The following is a 20845-nucleotide window of genomic DNA, read 5'->3' as shown; positions in this document are numbered from 1 at the left end:
TGTTCTGTGATAGTCAGTTTGGTTTTAGATCAAATTTGTCCACAATCAAGGCCTTGGAAAATATAATCACAGATATTTTTAACGGTTGTGATGGTAAAATTAATATGTCTGCAACATTAATTGATTTGGCTAAAGCTTTTGACTCAGTCTCTCATGAAATTCTTATTAAAAAATTGGCTTTTTACGGAGTAGTTGAAAAATCATTAAATCTGTTAAGCTCATATTTAGTGAACCGTTTCCAGCTGGTGCAGGTAAATAATTCAAGATCTAATATGTTAAAAATCAAAATTGGCATACCTCAAGGATCAGTCCTTGGGCCTCTACTTTTTATTGTTTTTATTAATGATTTGCCTTGTTTTGTTCCCTGTAAAACCACTCTTTATGCTGATGATACTACATTCCTCACAAGTGGTCAAAATCTGAACAAAGCACTTGAAGAACGGGATGGGGTGTTAAAGTTGGCTGAAGAGTGGTTTCGGGGAAATGAATTAAGGATTAACAACTCAAAAACAGAAGAAATTCATTTTAACCTTAGAATAAATTCTAATGACAATAAATCAGTAAAATTGCTAGGAATCCATATTGATCAGAAGCTGAATTGGATTGAGCATACAAACTTTTTATGTAGTAAATTGGCTAGATGAACTGTATTTTTATTTAACAAATTAAAGAACAATGTAAGTGAACAAATTATTCTAAATTGTTACTACGCATTTTTCCATTCTCACCTACAATATGGTGTTCTCTTATGGGGTAACTCTGTAGGAGCCAAAACCGTGTTCAAATGGCAAAGGAAAGCAGTCAGGTGCATTAGAGGAACAATGCCCAGGGAAGATTGCAAAGCAGATTTTAAGGCCCTAAATATCCTAACCCTTCCATCTTTATACATTTTAAATTGCTTATTATACGTAAAAGAGAATATAGACCAGTATAGCATCCGATCTGACATACATAAACATTACACAAGAAATAGCCATCATCTCAACTTACCGATTACAAGACTTACACTTACACACAATAGCTACAAATATCTTAGTATACAATTTTTTAATAAATTGCCCCCTTCTGCAGTAACGATTCCAATAAAAAAATTCAAAACAGTCCTTGATTCATGGTTAAAATTAAAATGTTTTTACTCTGTAGATAAGTTCTTGTCCTTGGAGGTTTTAGATATAAGTTTTTAAATAATTTATTTAAGATCAAGCTTCCTGTTATTTATTATGACTATGTTTAATGCTTTAATGATAAGATGCCATTTGACAATGTCAATTGCTTTTGTAGAGCTGAAAGACAATAAAAAGATTTGATTTGATTTGATATACAGTAGCATAGACAAATAGAATAAATATAGACTGTCAAAGGAAGGTTCCGACGCCCACCACTAGGAGTGCCGTGTACCGCTGCAGGCGAGGAGCGCAGGATCCGTATGTGACCAGCAGACGCTGCAGCGGTGTGCGCCATAACTACACGGAAAACCTAGCGGTGGACGCCAGAATGTATGCTAACCGCAGCACAGCTGACGGTTTATATTTATTCTATTTGTCTATGACAGTAGAATGACCAAGTAATCGGGCAACAATTTCAGCTGCAACCGTGCAAACACAAAAATAATTATACAAGATGAACATATCCTAGTATTTGTTGTGTTACTACTGCTAGGTTTGTAACAAACCACCACCAAAATATGTCAACAGGGAACATAAAGTCCTTCAGGGCTGGAGTCTCAAACTGAAGGTGGTGCCACAAAGATTGTGAACTACTATATGTGACTGGTATTTGCTACTTCAGACATCCCAAGAACAAAACAACCTGCCCAGAAACGAAAAGATCACATGGTTCGCGCCGGTAGGTGTGGCTACCCTTCAAACATGCGTGGCTCGAAATGGCCCAGGGTTCTTTTGTTTCTGGGATGTCTATAGTAGTTCATTCTTCACTGTGAGGGTAACATGGGTGAATTACGTCAACAGCTTTGACAGGATTGTAGGAGGTAACAATTAAGTGACAAGTAGTTTTGGAAAGACAGATTTATTCTGCGCCATGGCACAGGATCAACAATCGCTCCCTAACTAGTGAACTAACTCACAGATTTATTGTACAGTAATTGTCCTAAACTGAAAATTGACAAAAGTTTACGTGAGCCGTCACATCCCGAGTATTGCTTTACCTCGAGTTACATCATTGACGACATTATTGCTTCCCCGGTAACGGAAACTGAGTAATTACAACTAGATATAGTAGGCAACTTAGATAATATATTAAACTTTCATCGGTTGAACAATATAATTTCATTATTCTACGATTTAAAGTGCTGAATCACTCAATTTACTATCACATTAAAGTTACAACTTCTTCTGCTGTAGCAGCCAGAAAACAAATATCGTATTTGAACATACAGTACTTAGTTGATACTGAAGTATTGTGGTTAGATTTACTCAATTACGTATGTTGATATCCAAAGCTAGTTAAAAGATGAAAAGATATCCTTAAGCGGTTTTGTTAATAATGTAGCATTTAAAACTCATTCATTACGAAAAAATACCTTGCTTTTGATAATAGCCTTTCTGAACCATAAGGTCACTGAACAACATTAGTACGAATTCTTTAGTTTTTATAATTCCTTCCCTGATGATCTTCTTTTATCTCCTCCCTCCTTAACCATACATACACTCATCTCTACTTTTCCTCATTATGTTGTCCAATAAAGAGTGGTCCGACAAAAACTAAACATTTTAGCTACACTATAAGCTTATTTTAGTTTTGTACTTTGATGCATTGCTAGAACTATTAAATTTAAATAATAAATATGTCATACTGACTGTATTTTTGTATAATTTTATTTTGTGAATCAGAACCTACATTGAATCTTGTAAAGGTATACACACACATTTTGTAACATCAAGTAGAGCCTGTATATTTGAACAGAGTACCGGTAGAGAAATTTAGAGAGATCTGCTTTGCCATCAACATGTTGGTTTGGTAGAGTTTATAAAACATCGAGTATGAAACTTACACATAAAACAGTTCCTTGCAAAACAATAAAACCAATTAAATCATTTATGTACAGAATTCTGTATATAAAAATTAATCATACTAAAAATAACTACAGTAAAATTTTAAAAGCGTCAATAAAATACAAACTTGTTTAAAAACATCATAAAAGCGTGTAAAATCGTACAAATGAAATTTTGAACACATTCCTAATTTCATACATTGTTTAAGTTGAAGTTTATGCCTTTATATTAACGACTCGAGGGGAAAAGTTACTTTGAGATTTAATCAATCGACCGTGTTTAACTTTTATCCCTACCTCTACCGCTAACAGTAAAGCTACCCTAGACACTACCCCTAACATTTAAAATTAGTCTGAAGCTAAAAAATCAGAGAATTTAAGACTAGAATAATTGAAGCCAATAAATCTGGAAAACTTAGCACTAAAGTCTCATAAGCCGAGATACATACCACTATAGAGAAAAATTGCAGTAAAACTAATTTTGGCACGAGGCTAGGCCATTGCCTTTGCGATACTTATCTGAGTCCAAACATGTGTTTATATTTTTTGTGATAATAATTTATTCCATACATATTATTTAATTTTTTCATCCAATTTGAGCCTATTATATTAAGTTAAAGTATAGTGAGAAATCTACACGGGTACTTAATCTTCGTTCAGTAAGAAAAGACATGTTTGGACTAATCACCTAAATACTCTTCAATCAACCATTGAATAAATTTTAAAAATAGAAAAAATACATTGCAAACTTATGTGATTTCACTAGAGTAGCCTTGAACAGAAAGTGCTTAGGAAAATGAACGTCGATAACCTGGAAGGTAACGTTAAAATGGAACGATTTGTGCACCTAACCTAATCTAACAGCGAAAAATCCCTAGGTACCGCGTCTTACGCTAGCGACATTGAATATATTATGGTAACACAGAAAAATGATCACAATATTCAACAATAGCCCAAAGGCGTTGCATTCACTCCCTCACAATTTTTTTGTAAAATTTTATCTTATATAAAAAATAACAACAAAATCAGTGTACGAGAATATTAGGCCTGTAACTTCCACCGAACTTCCGAAACTTAATCTACATCTAGACTAAACTTAACTTATTGTGTGTAACTGTGATCTTTTTGGCTTACACAGTTGTTGAAATTGTTTAATTTCAAGTAATAGCCAAGGTCGTATAGTTAGATAGAAAAAATGTATGAATAAACATGACACAAATAATTAAAAAAAAAACACAGTTTGAACACTGAAATGGAGTATGGTACTTTGAGAAAAAAAATCTGAATACATTTACTATGAAATTTAAAACCTAAATCATTTCTAACAAATCAAGAACAAACGTCTTTGCAAACCTAAATCGATCTCAGTTACACATTTCAAAAACATACAAATTATTTGGTTACCAAGTCAAAGAAGCTTGCGGTGTTAATATATTTTCTAAAGTTTTGAAGCAGAAAAATACTTCTACAGCATAATATATTAGCCTATTTAAAATATATATCATATAGATTAATACTATGTAGTTAAAATTATACTTTTAACTCACTAAAACTGGAAGACTGAAGGTGCAAATGAGGAAAGTTAGTAAGATTTGGTAGTAAGGGAGGTGCAACTAGAGTAACTAAAGTGCAATCTTCACCTAAACTAAAATATCTAGCCGGTAATCATTCAGTAACTGACAAAATAAGAACATGCTACAAAAAAGACACATTTCTGCATCTTGGGTTATTTTCTTTGCAAATTTTAGGCCCTTAGTTATTAGGATGTAACAAGTAGAATGTAGAGAATTGCAGAAGTTTTTAAATTACAGATGTAATATTGTAAAATCTTATTGTTATTAAATTTAGGGAAAATTGATTTGAATGAAAATATGTTTCACAACACATTTTGATTTTTTCAGCACACTTTTCCTCCATGTTAGGCCGGCACTGCCAGCTACAGCATTCACATATTCACCGTGCATTGTAGCCTTCACTTCATGCATTAATGGAAATATCTGTCGAGTTGTTATATATGTGTCTTACTGAAGGATGTCAAACAATGGAGAATCTACTAAAAATTAATTTAAAATTGCAAAAGAAAATTCATACTCCAAATTGTACAGAAACATTATGCAAATTACGTTAAAGTTTTTCTGAGTAACTTAGTTCTGAAGAATTACCTGCTGGAAAACAAGGTACATATTGGCACAATATCGTACTGGAAGAAAGGAAAGAGCGTACCAAAGTGACACGGTTTAATGGAAGAGGAGTATCACAAGATGAATAAGATTTTAAAATGTTTTTCAACATTGAAATCAAATGAAGTGGAAGGCCTCTTTTTTAGGAAAAATGTAAAAAACAAGTCAAGAGAATTTAAGATCTTATGAGGTACTATTACAGTTACATTTTTAGTAAAAGCAATTAATTAAATTGCAGCTCTTTACTTATTAGTGATCAATAAGCAAAAATCTGTAGAAAACTTGAGAAAAACCCATTTAAAGACAAAATATATTAAGGCCGAGCATCTTTGAACCATGAAACTTATAAAAGAACAATGCTTCTTACATTCTCAAAATGACGACATTGAAAGGTAACAATTAAACGCTATAGCTTCCTGAACTAATTAATTCAAACAATAGATCACCTTATCTTTCATGCGATGCTAAGGTACATTAATAACATTTACAGTCACTAATGTTTAACTAAATATTAAAATTGAGCACAACACAACTTTTGATTTATACAAAAGGCAAAATGATTCTAAAGGGAAATTTAAAACTAAACATCTAAAAATGACGATGTCTTTGTTGCAATCAAAACTCGCATACGTCAAAAATTATTTAGGCTAATCAAATATGTTATCACCGTTAAGTATTGACTAATAATAAAAACACTTGAAAATGAACTTTGGCACATTTATGTCTTTATGCAAGATTTTTCATGCTAAATTCGAAGCTTTTAATTTACCTCCCTACAGTTACAACGTCAATAGAATCAAAATAATCTTTCAAGATTAATCACAGCTGGCGAGTGTAACCCGATCACAACCTGCTTTTTAACGATCGCAAGAAAAACATTTTGTAACAAATGGGACCTAAAACATAACGATCGAAACAAAATTTATAAACAGTGAGCTTGCCGCAATAGAAGGCTGGTTGGTCCTCAAAAAAAACACTAGCTATAGGCACAGTCAGTTGGCGGGATCTACGACCAGGGTTGCCGACCTTGTCAACCAAACTGTCTGCTTATTTATTGTTAATGGAATGGTCTGAAATGATTCTATCCATCACGGTTGGCAGCCCTGGTCCAATGTGCTCTGACCAAGCCAGTGATCCCACTTGAAAAAAATACTTAAAATTTACTTTTCTAAGAGTTATTAACAGCTCTACGTACATAAAGTCCTTCAAAATACTTTTATATAATAGTTTAATACATGTGATATTTATATATCCATCACTACAACTGTACATGAAGATTCTTCATCTAGAAATCAATGTGAGCACAAAAAAATAAAATTCGCTAGCCTACTATACGAATAGATAACAATTACATAGTTCTCTAGATTCTTAAAACTAACCGATAACATTTCATATAAGAAACACATTTCCAACAGAAACAACTTATATTCTTAGAGTAACTTTTAAAGTAACAACTTCTTACAATAAAATATAGAGTGGTAACTTAAGTTTATGAAGATTTAAGACTGCAACGTAATATATTGGAACAGCACATTTTAAAAGCTTTGTTTCTCATCAGCTTTGAAGTTAATATTTATTAAAAGATTTTTGTAAACGTAATTTACATAGTTAAAATAAAACAAATTTATGGATTTTTCCTATTGAGAGAATATTAAAAAATGATAAATAAAAATTAACGTTATAATAAAAATGTGAGACTTTTACATTGAATGCCTACAGTAATAATTGAATAGAAGATAATTTAGCAGTAATTCTTCATAAACTAACACAAAATCAACAGACTTTCATTAAATAACACAATACTCAACAAGTTTACAGGTAGTGTTTAACACCATAGTACCTCTGACACGATAACTTTGGAACATAAAAACATCCAACATCGTAAATAAACTTCACATTCACAGACAGTCAATATCTATCAGTTTTAACAGAAGCGTAAGTGGGGTCAAGTACCCTCTTTGGGCGACTAAGTACATGTACGGTAACTATATGTTTTCTTATATACAATGTTTATGATTTAATCTCAACCCGACTCGCCAATATCATCGGTTATGTTTCATCGATTGAAATGTTTCAAAACAGGATGTAAAGTTTTAAACGCAGACAGAAACATCCAATATTAAAAGTAGTTGAATTAACCATAATATTTTAGATCCTCTTTTTACATCATCATCTCACTAAATAATTTTCTTCCTCCCGTAAGATGTAGAAATTGTGAACATTATTTACTTTCTAGTACTCAAAATAAGTAAGTCTTCATTGTATGATTCACTTGCGGTAAAACAAAACATTTGAATTTTGTATGATTAAAAAAAGAGGAGAATAGGAGTATTTCAATTCAATTGATGTTTTCCGTGGCGAGGCGGGTGACCTCTCACTATCCGGAAAGACGAGTCAAGACGCTGCGTGGCTGAGCGGACATGCCACTTTTATTTTGATGATGGATTTTTTATCCATTTTAAAGAATTTTTAAGAATAACAGTTACTGAATGTTTTTTTTGTTGTTCTCTATCATAAAGTATTTTAAAATCAGTATTATTAAGCTCTAAATAGGCAATAAGTAAATAAGTTTTCAGCTGAACCAATATTCTGACAGTTGGCGGTACTGTTAACATCGTAGGTATCAGTTAGCCCTCCTGCTCAGCCACGAGCTCAGGCAGTGATGACAAGTGGCTTGACATTCGCAAGACTCACAACCCCCGCCTTGTTGAACTTGTCATGTAAGCGATTAAAAGTCTACATAGAATCATGAAGAACAAAGTTTAAGTGTGAAATCGAAGCTAACAAAACTTACCAAAACAGACTTTAACAAGCAAAATTTGAGCACAAAACTTGGTAGAACTGAATTAGTTAAAACTGTAAACCCTGTAGATCTGAAATAGCGATATCTAATTCATCTAGATTACTCTACAACCGTTTGTCTGTCACTGGGTGGATACTCAGAGCTGGGGTCCGACCAAACACAGATGGAGAATAACCACACAGTTGCCAAGGAATGTGGCTGAACAGCTGTTCAAAATAACATAAACTAAAGAATATATTTAACAGCTCTAAACAAGGCTAATGTTCATAAAATTTGGGTTTTATGAAACGTCAGACCAAGTTCTAGACCAACAAAAAATATATTTTATACTTAAACTAAGGAGCTATTTCCGGGTAAGAGCGTAATTTGAGAAAAAGGTTAAACTAAAGATTAATCTTTTTATCTTTAGATGGCAACAAATAAAAGGAACCTCTTTCCAATGTGGTAATACTAATTTACCATAATTAACTTATCTGTAACAGCTCCATATTTAGTTTTATCCATTATTTTGGGATAGAAACATTCTGAACATTTTGAATGCAGATTGTGTAGGTTCAAAAAAAATTACTTTGCATTAAAAAGAAGCAATGGCTGATTGCTACAAGCAAAAAAAGGACTGCAAAAAAAGATAATTTGACTGGCAGGTCACTGTTCTATGGGAGCCGCGCGTCGTCTACCGTCTACTGCTTGTATTGCTGAGCTACGGATCCACTCGGAGCTACATCTCGTCCGACTGTTGGCTATCCAGACTGAACGAAGCCCGACGTCGTTCCCTGAACGACAAACAGTTGTCGGGAGGAGCTCCGATGTGCAGCCCTGAAACATACAGTGGAGATAAAGGTGCTTCTTGCGTAAAAGAAATAAACGGTATCAGCAATCCGTTGGCTATTTAGGATGTCTACTTCTTCCCAGTCAACTACTAACATTTGGGTCTGATCTGAGATTCAACTATAATTAACTTGTGCCTTTTCTACCAAAACATGGCCAGCAAAATCAGTGCTAAATTGCTCATCTTCCCTGGTCCTGTAGTTGTCATTTAGTTGACTGACAGTGACAACGGCCGTTCATGTTCAAAAACGCAAATTTGTATAACAATTTTAAGATTTTAGTGGAAACTGTTTTAAAATTAATCATAAGTTTTACGACTGATTCAAAATAGAGTAAACGGCAGTGAGAATTGGTTTTCGCTGAATATTCTAGCGAACACAAACTACATTTGAATTTAAGAATCAACTATTAAAAATTTATAATCAAATTTGAGATTGAAAATTCTAGGAATTGAACAACATACCTTGTCATACTCTTACTCTAAGCTCCTTGAGGCCCATGGTGCCAGCGTGGCGCCATGTACGGTACCTGGCCAGGTCCTTCCTGGTCACCATGCCTACCACCTGCAAAACAAACACACAGTTTATACACTTCACTACTGGGATGCCACTCACGAGTCAAACCTTATATAGTGCTCACTAGAGATGGGAAATACCGTTACTTTTCAGTAATAGTCAGGAACGTTCCTTAGTTTTTTTGGTAATAGATGAAATAACACTATTATTTTTGTCCTATTATTTCTCCTTCCAACGTTATTTCACTTGTTCGAGTACTACGACGTTATAAAAATAATATTATTCTCAGTAAACTATTACCAAGCGTTTACTATTAATTAATAGGATTACACGGTCAGCGTTATTTCACTTGTTTCAGTAATAGTGTTATTTGTCCTATTACGTTATACTGTATAACACCCACCACTAGGGCTCACCTAATAACCAGAAGGTTACCAGTTTGATCAAGAGAGGTCAGCAGCTTTTTGATGGTTGAAAATTGGACCCAGCTGTTTTTGATCATTTGGCTGTAATAAGTGGCCCTGGCAAACGAACTGGCTGATCATAATCAAAGCTGTAATTTCATTAATATTAAACTAATTCTTTACCTATCTTCACCTTAATTGCACCCTAGTGTGTCAAAGGGAATCTAATATTTTTTTAGATCAGTTATACACATTTTATAACAATAGCTCTGACAATCAATGAGCGAATGAGAATTACGGGGGAATTGAAGACATAACATTGTTATTACAATTGTACTCTGAAATATTTATTAAATATAATTTTACTTATAGTCTACTTAAATACACCAAAATAATTGGTTCTGAAATGTACTAATGTAGGTAAGATATACTGACCTCATTAATATCATTCACTACGACGATATGTCTCAGCCCTAGGCCTCGAAACAATCGGAATATTCTCGGCAGTGAGGCGTTCTGAAACATGAAAGAAGTTACTTAAATGTTAAATGCCATTTAAAACCTCAATCCCCTTTAATACCCACTTATCTTTGTGGTGATCCAAAGAAAGTGAAGATGTATAACATTTTATGTCACAAAAATCGCAGTAGTGACTGCTGCGATAGAGGAACGAAAAATAAACAAATGCTTAAACACAGCAAAACTAGCATATGTCAATTTATATTCATATTTGTATTGATAAACAGTAAAAACAGCTGATTTCAATAATCGAAATAAATTGTAAACAAACACTAGCGTGCACAGTGGGCAAATGGAGAACTGATTGAGGGAAAGGGAAATTAATTTAGATCAAGGGAATATCAGCTGATTGTTTTCCCTTGATCTAAATCAGAGCTTGGGAAACAACTACTTTCTTTCATATCAGCTGTTATCGATATAGCTATTTTTTCTACGGGGTGATAAAGAAATGTAGGGTTATGTGATGAACAATAAAAAATACAAATTGTAACTGAGTTTACTCACATATTTGACAGTGTAGGGCGAAGGGTTCATGTAGGGTCGAAGGTCCAGCATCAGGTCATACTCCGCCTCCGAGATCTTCACGTCGTTCTGTGAGAGAATAAGTTTACTAAAAGTTAAACTACGATAGACTACAGTAGTATAGTAGATGTAGAACTATATACAAACATTCCAAGTCATCATATCGCAATAGTTCATAATGTAAATTGATTTCAGAAGCGTGTTCATAATTTAAATTGATTTCAGGAAAAAAAATTCAACAAAACATATAAAAATGTACTTTTGCAGACACCACACATCGCAAAAAAATTGGTGGAATTAAAAACAAGCTATATTGAAATTATTATACAGTACTGATTTTTACATTTTCAGCAAAAAATGACAAAAATAATGATTTTCACGGATCACTGGTGTCCTTCCTAACACCTGGTTGTAATAAAAAATAAATAAATCACAATAAATGAGAATTTATGTAGGTAAATACAAAAACAAATTATGGGTTTTAAAGTTTTCAAACAATTTTTCCATAAATTTAAGGGTTTTAAAGTTTTTTAATGAATGTTCTTTTTAACTGGTTAAACCCTAATTTGGAAATGGAACGTCAACTTCTCCCCAGCTAAAGTTAAGGCTTAAGAAGCGATTATGATTATAAATCTCTAAAATATAAGCCGGTATTTTGAATTTTAGTAATCACATACTCAAAATTAAGGAAGTTTTGTGAGATTGTAAATATAATATACTGTACAATAATAAATCAAAACAAATACCTATGGCATCAGTGGTTAAATGTCTATTCTACACTAAAATTGCTTAAAAATAAACTTTATCGAAAAATATTAAAAAGTTCTTACGTCAATCCATCCACCATGCAGCTTTAAAAACAGCAAAAATTAGCACAAATAGTTCATGCTGGTTCGGCTGCACAATGATAGGGTCTAGCCCCGATATCCTTGCTGGAAACATCAAATTAGTTAACATGGAAACTAATACTAGGAAAAATGTTAGGGGGAGCTTGAAATCCTCACAAAAACATAGTCATACTATTAACTACTGTAGTTCACCTGATTAATTAAGACTGTTTATAGAGATGATAAGCCTGGCTGATTTCTCAAGCGTACAACTTCATGTTTGGGAAATTAATAACACACCAACAGAATAAACTTAATGTTGTTAAATTATTAAGGAAATTGACAGGAAAGCAGGCTTACCTTTAAATAAGTCCATAGAGACACATAAAACATCACAAAATTTATGTTTTTATGTGTCTCTATGGACTTATTTAAAGGTAAGCCTGCTTTCCTGTCAATTTCCTTAATAATTCCTGGCAAATGCCCCATCTTTTTATAAGTTAATGTTGTTAAAGTTTCTTTTATTGTTATGATTCATAATGATTTGGTTTAATCGTGGAGAAATCTCTTTTTGTAAAAGGTTTAGAATAAAATTGGTGTATCAATCGGTGCTGTTAGAGTTTGTTAAACTGAATTATGATGCAACTGATACTAATAAAACTATACATGCACAAATGGAAATAAATGCTAGGCCCAACATAAAAAGAATGTTTTAGGCGTTATGGTTTTAATGGAGGGTATGAATTATGACGAGCCCCTGGTCGGATAACATTTAGACCGGATAAACCAACCTATTACTAAAACGATAATTTGGATATCCGAGTAGTCATCCTGCTAAAAATGTATATTAACAGTAAAAAGATAAACCGTGAGAACGCTCAAATCATGGAGACTACGTGTACAGCCGAGGGAAATATTTTTTGTATCGATCCCGGGAAATGACCAGATAAACCGAGGACTGGAATTTCCGAGGAACGATATTAGGAGTTCTACTTTAATGCAATATTTTGTTTGTTAGCATTTTGTTTTTACAATGTAACTTACAAGAATGAGTTGACATAATTGTTGTGGTGTCAAAACCACTTACCATAATCATGACGGCTTTTATACATACCTCTTGCTCAAACTCTAATTTAAAAAAGAGTTTTTGCATTATAAGGGAATCCAAATAAACAACACCGTCAAAAGTCCCAAACTTAGGTGATGACATTGGAAAATTCAGTAAAATTAAACAAAGTTTTAATTTGATGGTTTTCACAGAGGGTTTTTGTACTCACCTCAACATGCTGGTTCTGTGCGTAAGCATCTCGGAACATCCGTAGTTTCTTCCGCAGCTCGTCACTGGTCGATGGCGGAGTCTCGTTGAAACATTTGTTGCGCAACAGGACGATTAGCTGAGAGCGAAGAATGAGTCCTTTCAGTCGTCCGACTGACTTGAGCACTCCCTGTTATGCAATAATAACAATAAAGACCTACTCCCCCAGAAAAAAAACAGAAAAAAACTGGTTAATGGTAATTAGGAACTTTGAAAAAAAAAAAAACAATTATCTACACTCACAGCGGTTTGAATTTGGCTGATTGATTTAAAAAAGTAAAATATATGATTGAATCTTAAATATTGTTTAGGAATAAATAAATATTCATGCATTCTAATTTTAACTCAGGTGTTAAGGTTTAAATACCTGCTATTAGGCAATCCAATTTTGTTGTTAGAACAACTAGTTTCGGTGTCTGTGTGACACCATCATCAGGCTGCACAAGGACAGTTTTCTTTCTTCATACGAAGAGCGTCATATTTACACGAAAATAAATAAACATTTAAACCTGACACAATCACGAATACGAGACATTTATGGTAACTGATCAGTTAAGAAAACAGACGACGCTAACCCGGTGGAGTTTGAGTCCAGACTGCCAACTGGACTCAAACTCCACCGGGTTAGCGTCGTCTGTTTTCTTAACTGATCAGTTACCATAAATGTCTCGTATTCGTGTTTGTGTCGTTTTTAAATGTTTATTTATTTTCGTGTTAATATGACGCTCTTCGTATGAAGAAAGAAAACTGTCCTTGTGCAGCCTGATGATGGTGTCACACATACACCGAAACTAGTTGTTCTAACAACAAAATTGGATTGCTTAATAGCAGGTATATAAACCTTTTCTAATATTATTTGGCAATCCGGAGGCTAACAACTACAATGAAGTTAACTCAGGTGATATTGAACACCAGAAAAATTAAGAACATTATTTTCTTGAAAAGTAATAATTATCTGAATTTAAACTGGTATTTAAAATATTATTTTAATAATTTAGGAAAACCAGGGTAGGAATCAAAGGAAACAAAAGTGAACATGGGAGATGTTATTTATATCACTCTAATCGAAGTCGGGAGATTATCATCCTCTAGTCCTTCTTCTATTAGTATCCTTCAGCATTATTATTTGTTAAATAGGTTGAAACTTCAAATGTTCCCTCTAATACTCTAAAAATGAATTTATGGCTAGAGTCTTGGAAGTCTCCCCACAAACAAGCCCTCCACATAATTGTTCAATCAGTCACCTGACTAGATGTATGTGCACTGTCCACAATGGGGAAGCCGTTGTGGGGAACATTCTCCAGAATGTCGATTAGTCGTCCGACGCGGACCTTGGCGGGGAAGACGACGGCGGGGGCAGACATCACCTCCGTAGCCTTGATGTCAGCTGATAGAGGCGGGGGAGCAGAGGGCAGCAGCGGAACTCCCAACAGGTAGATCTGCATCTCATACACACCCTGCAGAGACGAGAGATAACAATATTACTTTACTTACACAAAGTACGGTACATCTCATTTCCAGCATACCTTTTACACTCAACTCTCACCCTAAAACGATGATTTATTCAGTATTTGATTGTTGCTAGTGATGTGTCTGTCCAAATATTTCAATTTGCAATTTGATTGGCTAACTTCAAGAACAGAATCTTATATTTAGTTACACTGTTTGTCCACATTACCACAACCTGTTTGTTACAAGTAGTAAATGTAATGAAATCTAAAAAGAGATAGTCAAGTCCCTTAGATTTTCTGTAAATTCGTGATTCTTTTAAGTTCTAATAATTTAAGGATATTTCGAGATAGGAATCTAGTGACATAATAGTGATAGCAGGAAATAATCACAAGGTAGCTCAGTTGCTGTCATCATAACAAATGCCTTCAGATGATGCCATGATTGGGTGATCGATGATACTGTTATTCTGACAATAAATTATAAGTTGACTTTATACAAATAGTATTTAAGATAATATTTTATGAATATTTTATTCTGATTCGAGAACTGAAACTCAACTTACAGTGGAACCTCAATAACACGACCCTTAATAACAAGTCACCATTGAAAAGAAGTGCATTTTGAAATCTCCTTGAAATTATCTAACCCCTAATCACTTGTTATTGCAAACCTCGATATTAGTCAACCTCGATAACAAGTCTTATTCATCAATCCCCACAAATCTTGTTAACGAGTTTCTACTGTAATAGGTTTCAGTTTGGAGATTCCTAGTCTGGACTTGATCGTCACTAGAGTAATGTGACTACTTACCTCAGTAAACAGATCTCCCACCCACTTGGTGGTGATGAGGGTCAACATGAGAGGCAGACCGAAGGTGATGTTGCCCGTGGCTTCAATCATCATCACAGTCAGTGAGATAGAGATACGAGAGATGCCACCGAGATGAGCCGCCGCGCCTATCACTGCGTACTTGGCTGGCTCCGCCCATGCCTGCCAACACCACAACAACACTGTCAAGGATTAATGGATACTGGGTGGAACTGTGTAGGAACACACGGTTCTACTTAGAGAACTCACCAGAAAGTAAATGTCAAAACTAAAGAAAATATATATTCCAACAAGAACTGGTTAAAAAGGACAAATAAAAAAAATGTTACAGCGTGATTAAATCTCAAACCAACAATGTAAAATAAACAATTACCAGATTATAACCAAACTATGGACTGAACTGCACATAATAAAAAAATTAGTTATGAAGGATAAATAAAAAATCTAAATAAAAAATTCTACCACTGAATTTACTATTGTACTAAATCATCCAGATTAATGCATTAGTAATAGTATATGATAGTCCATTCTTCATTATCAAAAGGAGGATAATTTAAATGATCAATCATATTCAGGATGACAGAGAAAAGTAAATCTATTTATTTTTTTTTTACCTGTCTAACAAAGTTAACATATACGGTTAAGCAACCATTTACTTACCCACATAAATTGAAACAAAAAAAATTGTTATTCATGAAAATAACCGATGTTTTGTAATACTCTGACAACATGTCAAGATATACATAAAAGAATGAATGCTGACCAGGAAGTGTTAAATCTATGATCACAAAAAAGTGTTTCTTACATTATTATATTAATATATAAGAAAGTTCACACAAGTGAAAATCTAAACCTAAATCACAGTAGTGTAGCTATAGACTAAGGATACTGAAATGGATTTTTCATTGATATTGTTCGTCTGTGACTATTTCGTGTCCTAAAACTCCTCCATAGTGTAGGCCTACTGATGTTTACTATTACTTTCTTAATATCAAATTGTGTTCTTACAATCACTCTGTACTATAGAAGAAACAAAACTTTTCAATCAAGGCATGAGTTCTATCGGGTGATATTTGTTATACTATACACAGGGTGTCTAGTTAATATCCATTACAAAATTCAAGACTAATTCCAGACTTTTCAAGACTAATTCCAGATTTTTCAAGACTAGTTTTTTCAACAATTAATGGGCGTTGATACCAAAATGTATTGATTCTCAATTCTTGATACCGATACCAATTTTTATAGCTTAACCAAATTTTCTAAATAATACTACACCAACCCCTGTCGTTGTCATAAAGTAGTAATATGATAATGTCATGTTTTCAAGTAAAGAAATAATGCAGCAATTAAAAATTCTAACTAGCAAATTTGGTTTTTTTATCATGAAATCTTCCACGTACCAAACGTTTAGACATCATCATTGACTGCAGCGGTTACAGAAACGTGATCGTAGTCGTCCGCGATCACGGCAAAATCATGAACATTTCCCGCGGCCTTGTAAACATCAATGACATCATCGTCGTCTACCGCGGTCACGGAAACGTCATCGTCGTCTCCCGCTGTCACAGAAACGTCATCGTCGTCTCTCGTGGTCACGGAAACGTTATCGTCGTCTCCCGCGGTCACGGAAACGTCATCGCCGTCTCTCGTGGTTTCGGAAACGTCTTTGTCGTCGTCCACTATCGCGGCCAAATCGTGGTCATTTCCCGAGGCCGTGTAGTCATCATCATCATTGGCTTTCACGGTTACGTAAACGCAAGACGACGATCGCGGCAAAATCATGAAAATTCCCGACTTTGAAATCAAATTTAAGACTAAATCCCGACTTTTCAAGACCATTTTGAAATTCAATACTAATTCCCGACTTTCCCGATTTTCCCAACTACTAGACACCCTGTATACAGTAAGAATACCTGTAAAAAGCCAATTCAGTCATAAAAACAGACCAAACCATGATAATTGATTCCTCAATTTCTTGGGGCGGAATACCAAAATTTAAAAAAACAACAGGTATTAGAAGAGCAATGAAACGTCCATCTCAGTATCCACAGTGAATTTTGGGAATGGACAAGGTGAATGATACACTAACTACACTATCAGTGCTTAACTAAACAATGTTGACATTTTTTGGACAATGTTGTCTATGGGTTAGACATCTAGGGGAAGGTGGCAAGTTGTTCCCAGATTTAAAAATAAAAATTGAATATCGATCCAGATATTCTGGATAAAAAATGTGTTTGATTTTTTGACAATGGGAGATAGATCACAAATTATCTTGTTTATATGCTGATAACGTAAAAATCTGCAGACGCTGTTATTTCCACTTACAGAAAAATTTTACGCCTCAAGTGTTTTTAAACATTAACCTTAAAAGAAAAATTACTTTTCAGTACCCAATGTTTAGTTGATTATATTTTAAAACTTCTCATAACAAAAACATCTTTTTACCCATTACAGTACCCATTACAGATTCGCCTTTATGTCAAGCTATGCAATGACCACTAAAACTAAAACACTGAAGGAGGCAAAGCTAGTAAAAGCAGTGAACGCGTGGCCATTGTCTGTGAGGCCGAGCATTACACTGGCAATTAATCAACCTAGAGTGAAGTTGATTAATCAACAAATGATTGGTTTATTGATGATACCGTGAGTCAAACACTGCAGAGACTCCCAGGAGTGACCTGTACATGATGGAAGAATGGTAGAGTAAGAAATTAGTAAACGATAAACAAATAGCACAGCAATCTTGTGTACTCAAAGGTAACAAGCTAAACAATGTAAATACAACCATAATGAATGAATTTCTGCAAAATAAACATTGAAAAAATGTCTAACATATTTGATTTTTAAACATATGTTTACATCTTATTCAAACTTTCTCCTTCCACTTCACCAACGGCAAATATTGACATGATTTAAACATCAATCCACGAATACTTGAACAGAGCCGGTATGGATCATAAACATAAACAAATGACGTTGCTGGAAAATAAACATTATTTTTATTGCTTAAATGGAACCGTCCAAATCATATGTTAATGCTATTAGTATAGGATTTGGGCCAGCAACTTCATTTGTTTATGTATGATCCATACCGGTTCTGTCCAAGTATTCATGCATCAATCAATATTCTATTTCTTTAAAGTAATATTAATTAAGGTTAGGGAGCTTAGGCCGGAAGCAAGAGGAATCACAGCAGGAGCAGACTTCAGGGGCAATGAACTTAGTATTTAAGGTCAGAAATGTTAAACTCATAAGTTTTGGAATTTTCCTTGTTCTAATTGCCTTTTTATTGCCAAAATTTAAATGATTTCATCATTTTGGGACAGGAACCTTGGGGTATTGAAGTGATTGTGGAGGCCATATGTTAATTTTTACCCATGAAAAATTTACCATGTCTTGGGACATTATCATGTTACAGCAAACGTGGTATATGATCATCATTGCGATGCGATCACATTAAAATCTGGATTATTGAATTTATAATCACAAAATATCATGAGTTAACATTTCCTCGGAAAGGAGTTATTCAAAATATTCTTCCTGTATATAATTTCAAGTAGGCCTACAAGGGAAAGGTGTAAACGTCACTCACCGATTCTGGGAAGCAGTTCTGTATGCCGATGCCTATGAGTCGACCCCAGGCCGCACCAGAGAGCAGCGCAGGCACGAACACGCCTGCGGACACGCTCAGGCCTGTTGTCACCACTGACATCATGAAGTACAAGACAAAGAACACTATCAGCGGCACCACGTTGTACGACCCTGGAAACAGAGGTTAATGTGATGTACAGTTGTAAAAGCATTATTAATCTAAGATAAGTTTGAACTAAATTTCAAAGTATTTAATTTTTTTATTAATTTTTTTTTTTTTTAAGAGGTTGGCGGCCTCTTTTAACCTTGCATTTGCCCGTCCTCATAGACTAAGCGCCCGTGCGTGGATCGTTTACAGCAAAGCAAGGAGTGAGCCGGTACAGTACAAAGGTGAACTGTACTGATAAATTTTAGTGGCAGTGACCAGGATCCAAACCCACGACATCGCTGCCTTGGGCCCGAAGTCCGCGACGCTACTGACTGAGCCAGCGACTCACTCAGTGTGGGGGAAATATTTTAGATATTTATGGGTAAAAATCAAGAGGAGATTGGACCGAAGGAGAGTGTCCATCTTTTATATTCTAAGACACTAAGCTCAAACCAAAATAGTTTTGCACATTACTTCAGGCTAGTCAATATCATATCAATATCAGCCAAAGCGATTGGTGATTTGTGGTTTTAACCTGGGACGTTGGGTATTAAAGCACATAACTATGCCAGCTCGCTCCCCCATAGAATTTTTATTAAATGGTATAGAATGAATAGTCTGCAAAAATTGTCACCTTTAGGATCGTGAAAGAGTGAGCGGAGTGTGTCTTCAGCTCGCTGGAACCAGAAGGAGCTCAACTCGTTATACGTCCCCTTCGGACAGAACACCTGTGAAATGAGCCAGAATAAATTACAAAACATTGGCTGTGTCCCTTGCGTAATCAAACTGACTACCACTTGAAACTGTACAAAGTGAATAACTTCTTACAATACAAAACCTGACGCACCTGCACTGCGAACTTGAGGCTCTCCTCCGTGTCCTCGTGGCAGTAGTCGTCCAGGAAGTATATAGAGGCGGCACCAGCGGACGCAGTGAGGAACGCCACCAGCATCGCTTCACACAGCTTAAGGTAGCGCACCTTGATGTACCTACAGCACACGTTCACCTCAGAAACTATCAATAAAATGCAATCCAACCTCATGATCACACGTCAAATGTGTAAAAGCTTATATGTAAATAATGTTGCCAATGTTAGTATTGTATTTATGAATTGTGTGCGGGATTGGGTTATGTTCACGGGGGATCGTTCAAACTCCTTGAAATATGATTTAGGCTAATAACTTTAGTGTAATTGAAAAAAAATGTTACTCTACATGAAGGATCAGAGAGCAAGAGTTAAATAAAAAGAAACATAGAGTAAATTAAAATTGTATTAAATAAATAGTAGTAAATAGATTCAAACATATATATATATATTAAAATTTTTTTCCCAACACATAAACTATTAATTTCATTGACTGATTTTGCATTAATTGCCTTTACATAATACCTTTACATATAAAGATGGAAGCTGTGATTTTTGAAGCACTGTGAAAATTGCTAAACAAAACCAGTAATTGTGTAAGCTAAATATTTGTAGTACCGTAAGCCATAAGTACTAACAACTACAAAGTTTGGATGAATAGAAAATACAGTAGAAATTACAACATGCAATTATAGAAGATAAATTGCAGTTTCAGCTAGGTAAAAATGGCCAATATTTCAGCATATTATTTGTGATGGATCAACTATGTCAAACGGTTTCATATTTTACACAAAAAGTAATTCAATATGAATATGTGCTTTAGAACAATTTGAAATTGAAGGTAGGGCACTGCTGGTTCTAATGGGTTATTGGGGAAATCTTACTTTGTATAGTTTCAATTTTACTGGTGCGCAAATGTTTACTTCAACTGTGCTAAAAATGGTATGTGATTTTTATATGTGTACGAGTAATTTGAATATTTAAAATGAGTGGGTTGGCACGAGATGACTTTTGGCTTGACTAAATGAAATT

General features: G+C 34.5%; 1 protein-coding gene across 5 annotated transcripts in view; it reads right to left on the bottom strand.

Annotated features, from left to right (window-relative positions):
- Positions 1-2015: 2015 nt before the first annotated feature.
- The window catches only part of LOC128999293 (H(+)/Cl(-) exchange transporter 7-like), a 57794-nt gene continuing 38964 nt past the window's right edge, over positions 2016-20845 (bottom strand). For 3 of the 5 annotated variants that reach the window (XM_054425705.1, XM_054425708.1, XM_054425707.1), the window contains 11 exons: positions 19796-19937; positions 19583-19676; positions 18802-18971; positions 15186-15365; positions 14168-14380; positions 12886-13053; positions 11612-11632; positions 10764-10850; positions 10176-10256; positions 9285-9384; positions 2016-8809 (listed from right to left, as the gene is read on the bottom strand). In XM_054425705.1, the coding sequence (XP_054281680.1) occupies positions 9289-9384; positions 10176-10256; positions 10764-10850; positions 11612-11632; positions 12886-13053; positions 14168-14380; positions 15186-15365; positions 18802-18971; positions 19583-19676; positions 19796-19937 (1252 nt within the window). In that variant the 3' untranslated portion in view covers positions 2016-8809; positions 9285-9288. Of the gene's footprint in view, positions 8810-9284; positions 9385-10175; positions 10257-10763; positions 10851-11611; positions 11714-12885; positions 13054-14167; positions 14381-15185; positions 15366-18801; positions 18972-19582; positions 19677-19795; positions 19938-20845 lie in introns of those variants that run through there. The other 2 variants (XM_054425706.1, XR_008491271.1) reach the window with 2 other exon arrangements.

This window comes from Macrosteles quadrilineatus, unplaced genomic scaffold (assembly GCF_028750875.1).
Source record: "Macrosteles quadrilineatus isolate MER2022 unplaced genomic scaffold, UCM_ALF_1.0 Scaffold_8__2_contigs__length_117827958, whole genome shotgun sequence".
NCBI classification, from domain to species: domain Eukaryota; kingdom Metazoa; phylum Arthropoda; class Insecta; order Hemiptera; family Cicadellidae; genus Macrosteles; species Macrosteles quadrilineatus.
The sequence above is the reverse complement of the archived record's forward strand: the minus strand, read 5'-3'. Positions and strand labels throughout refer to the sequence as shown.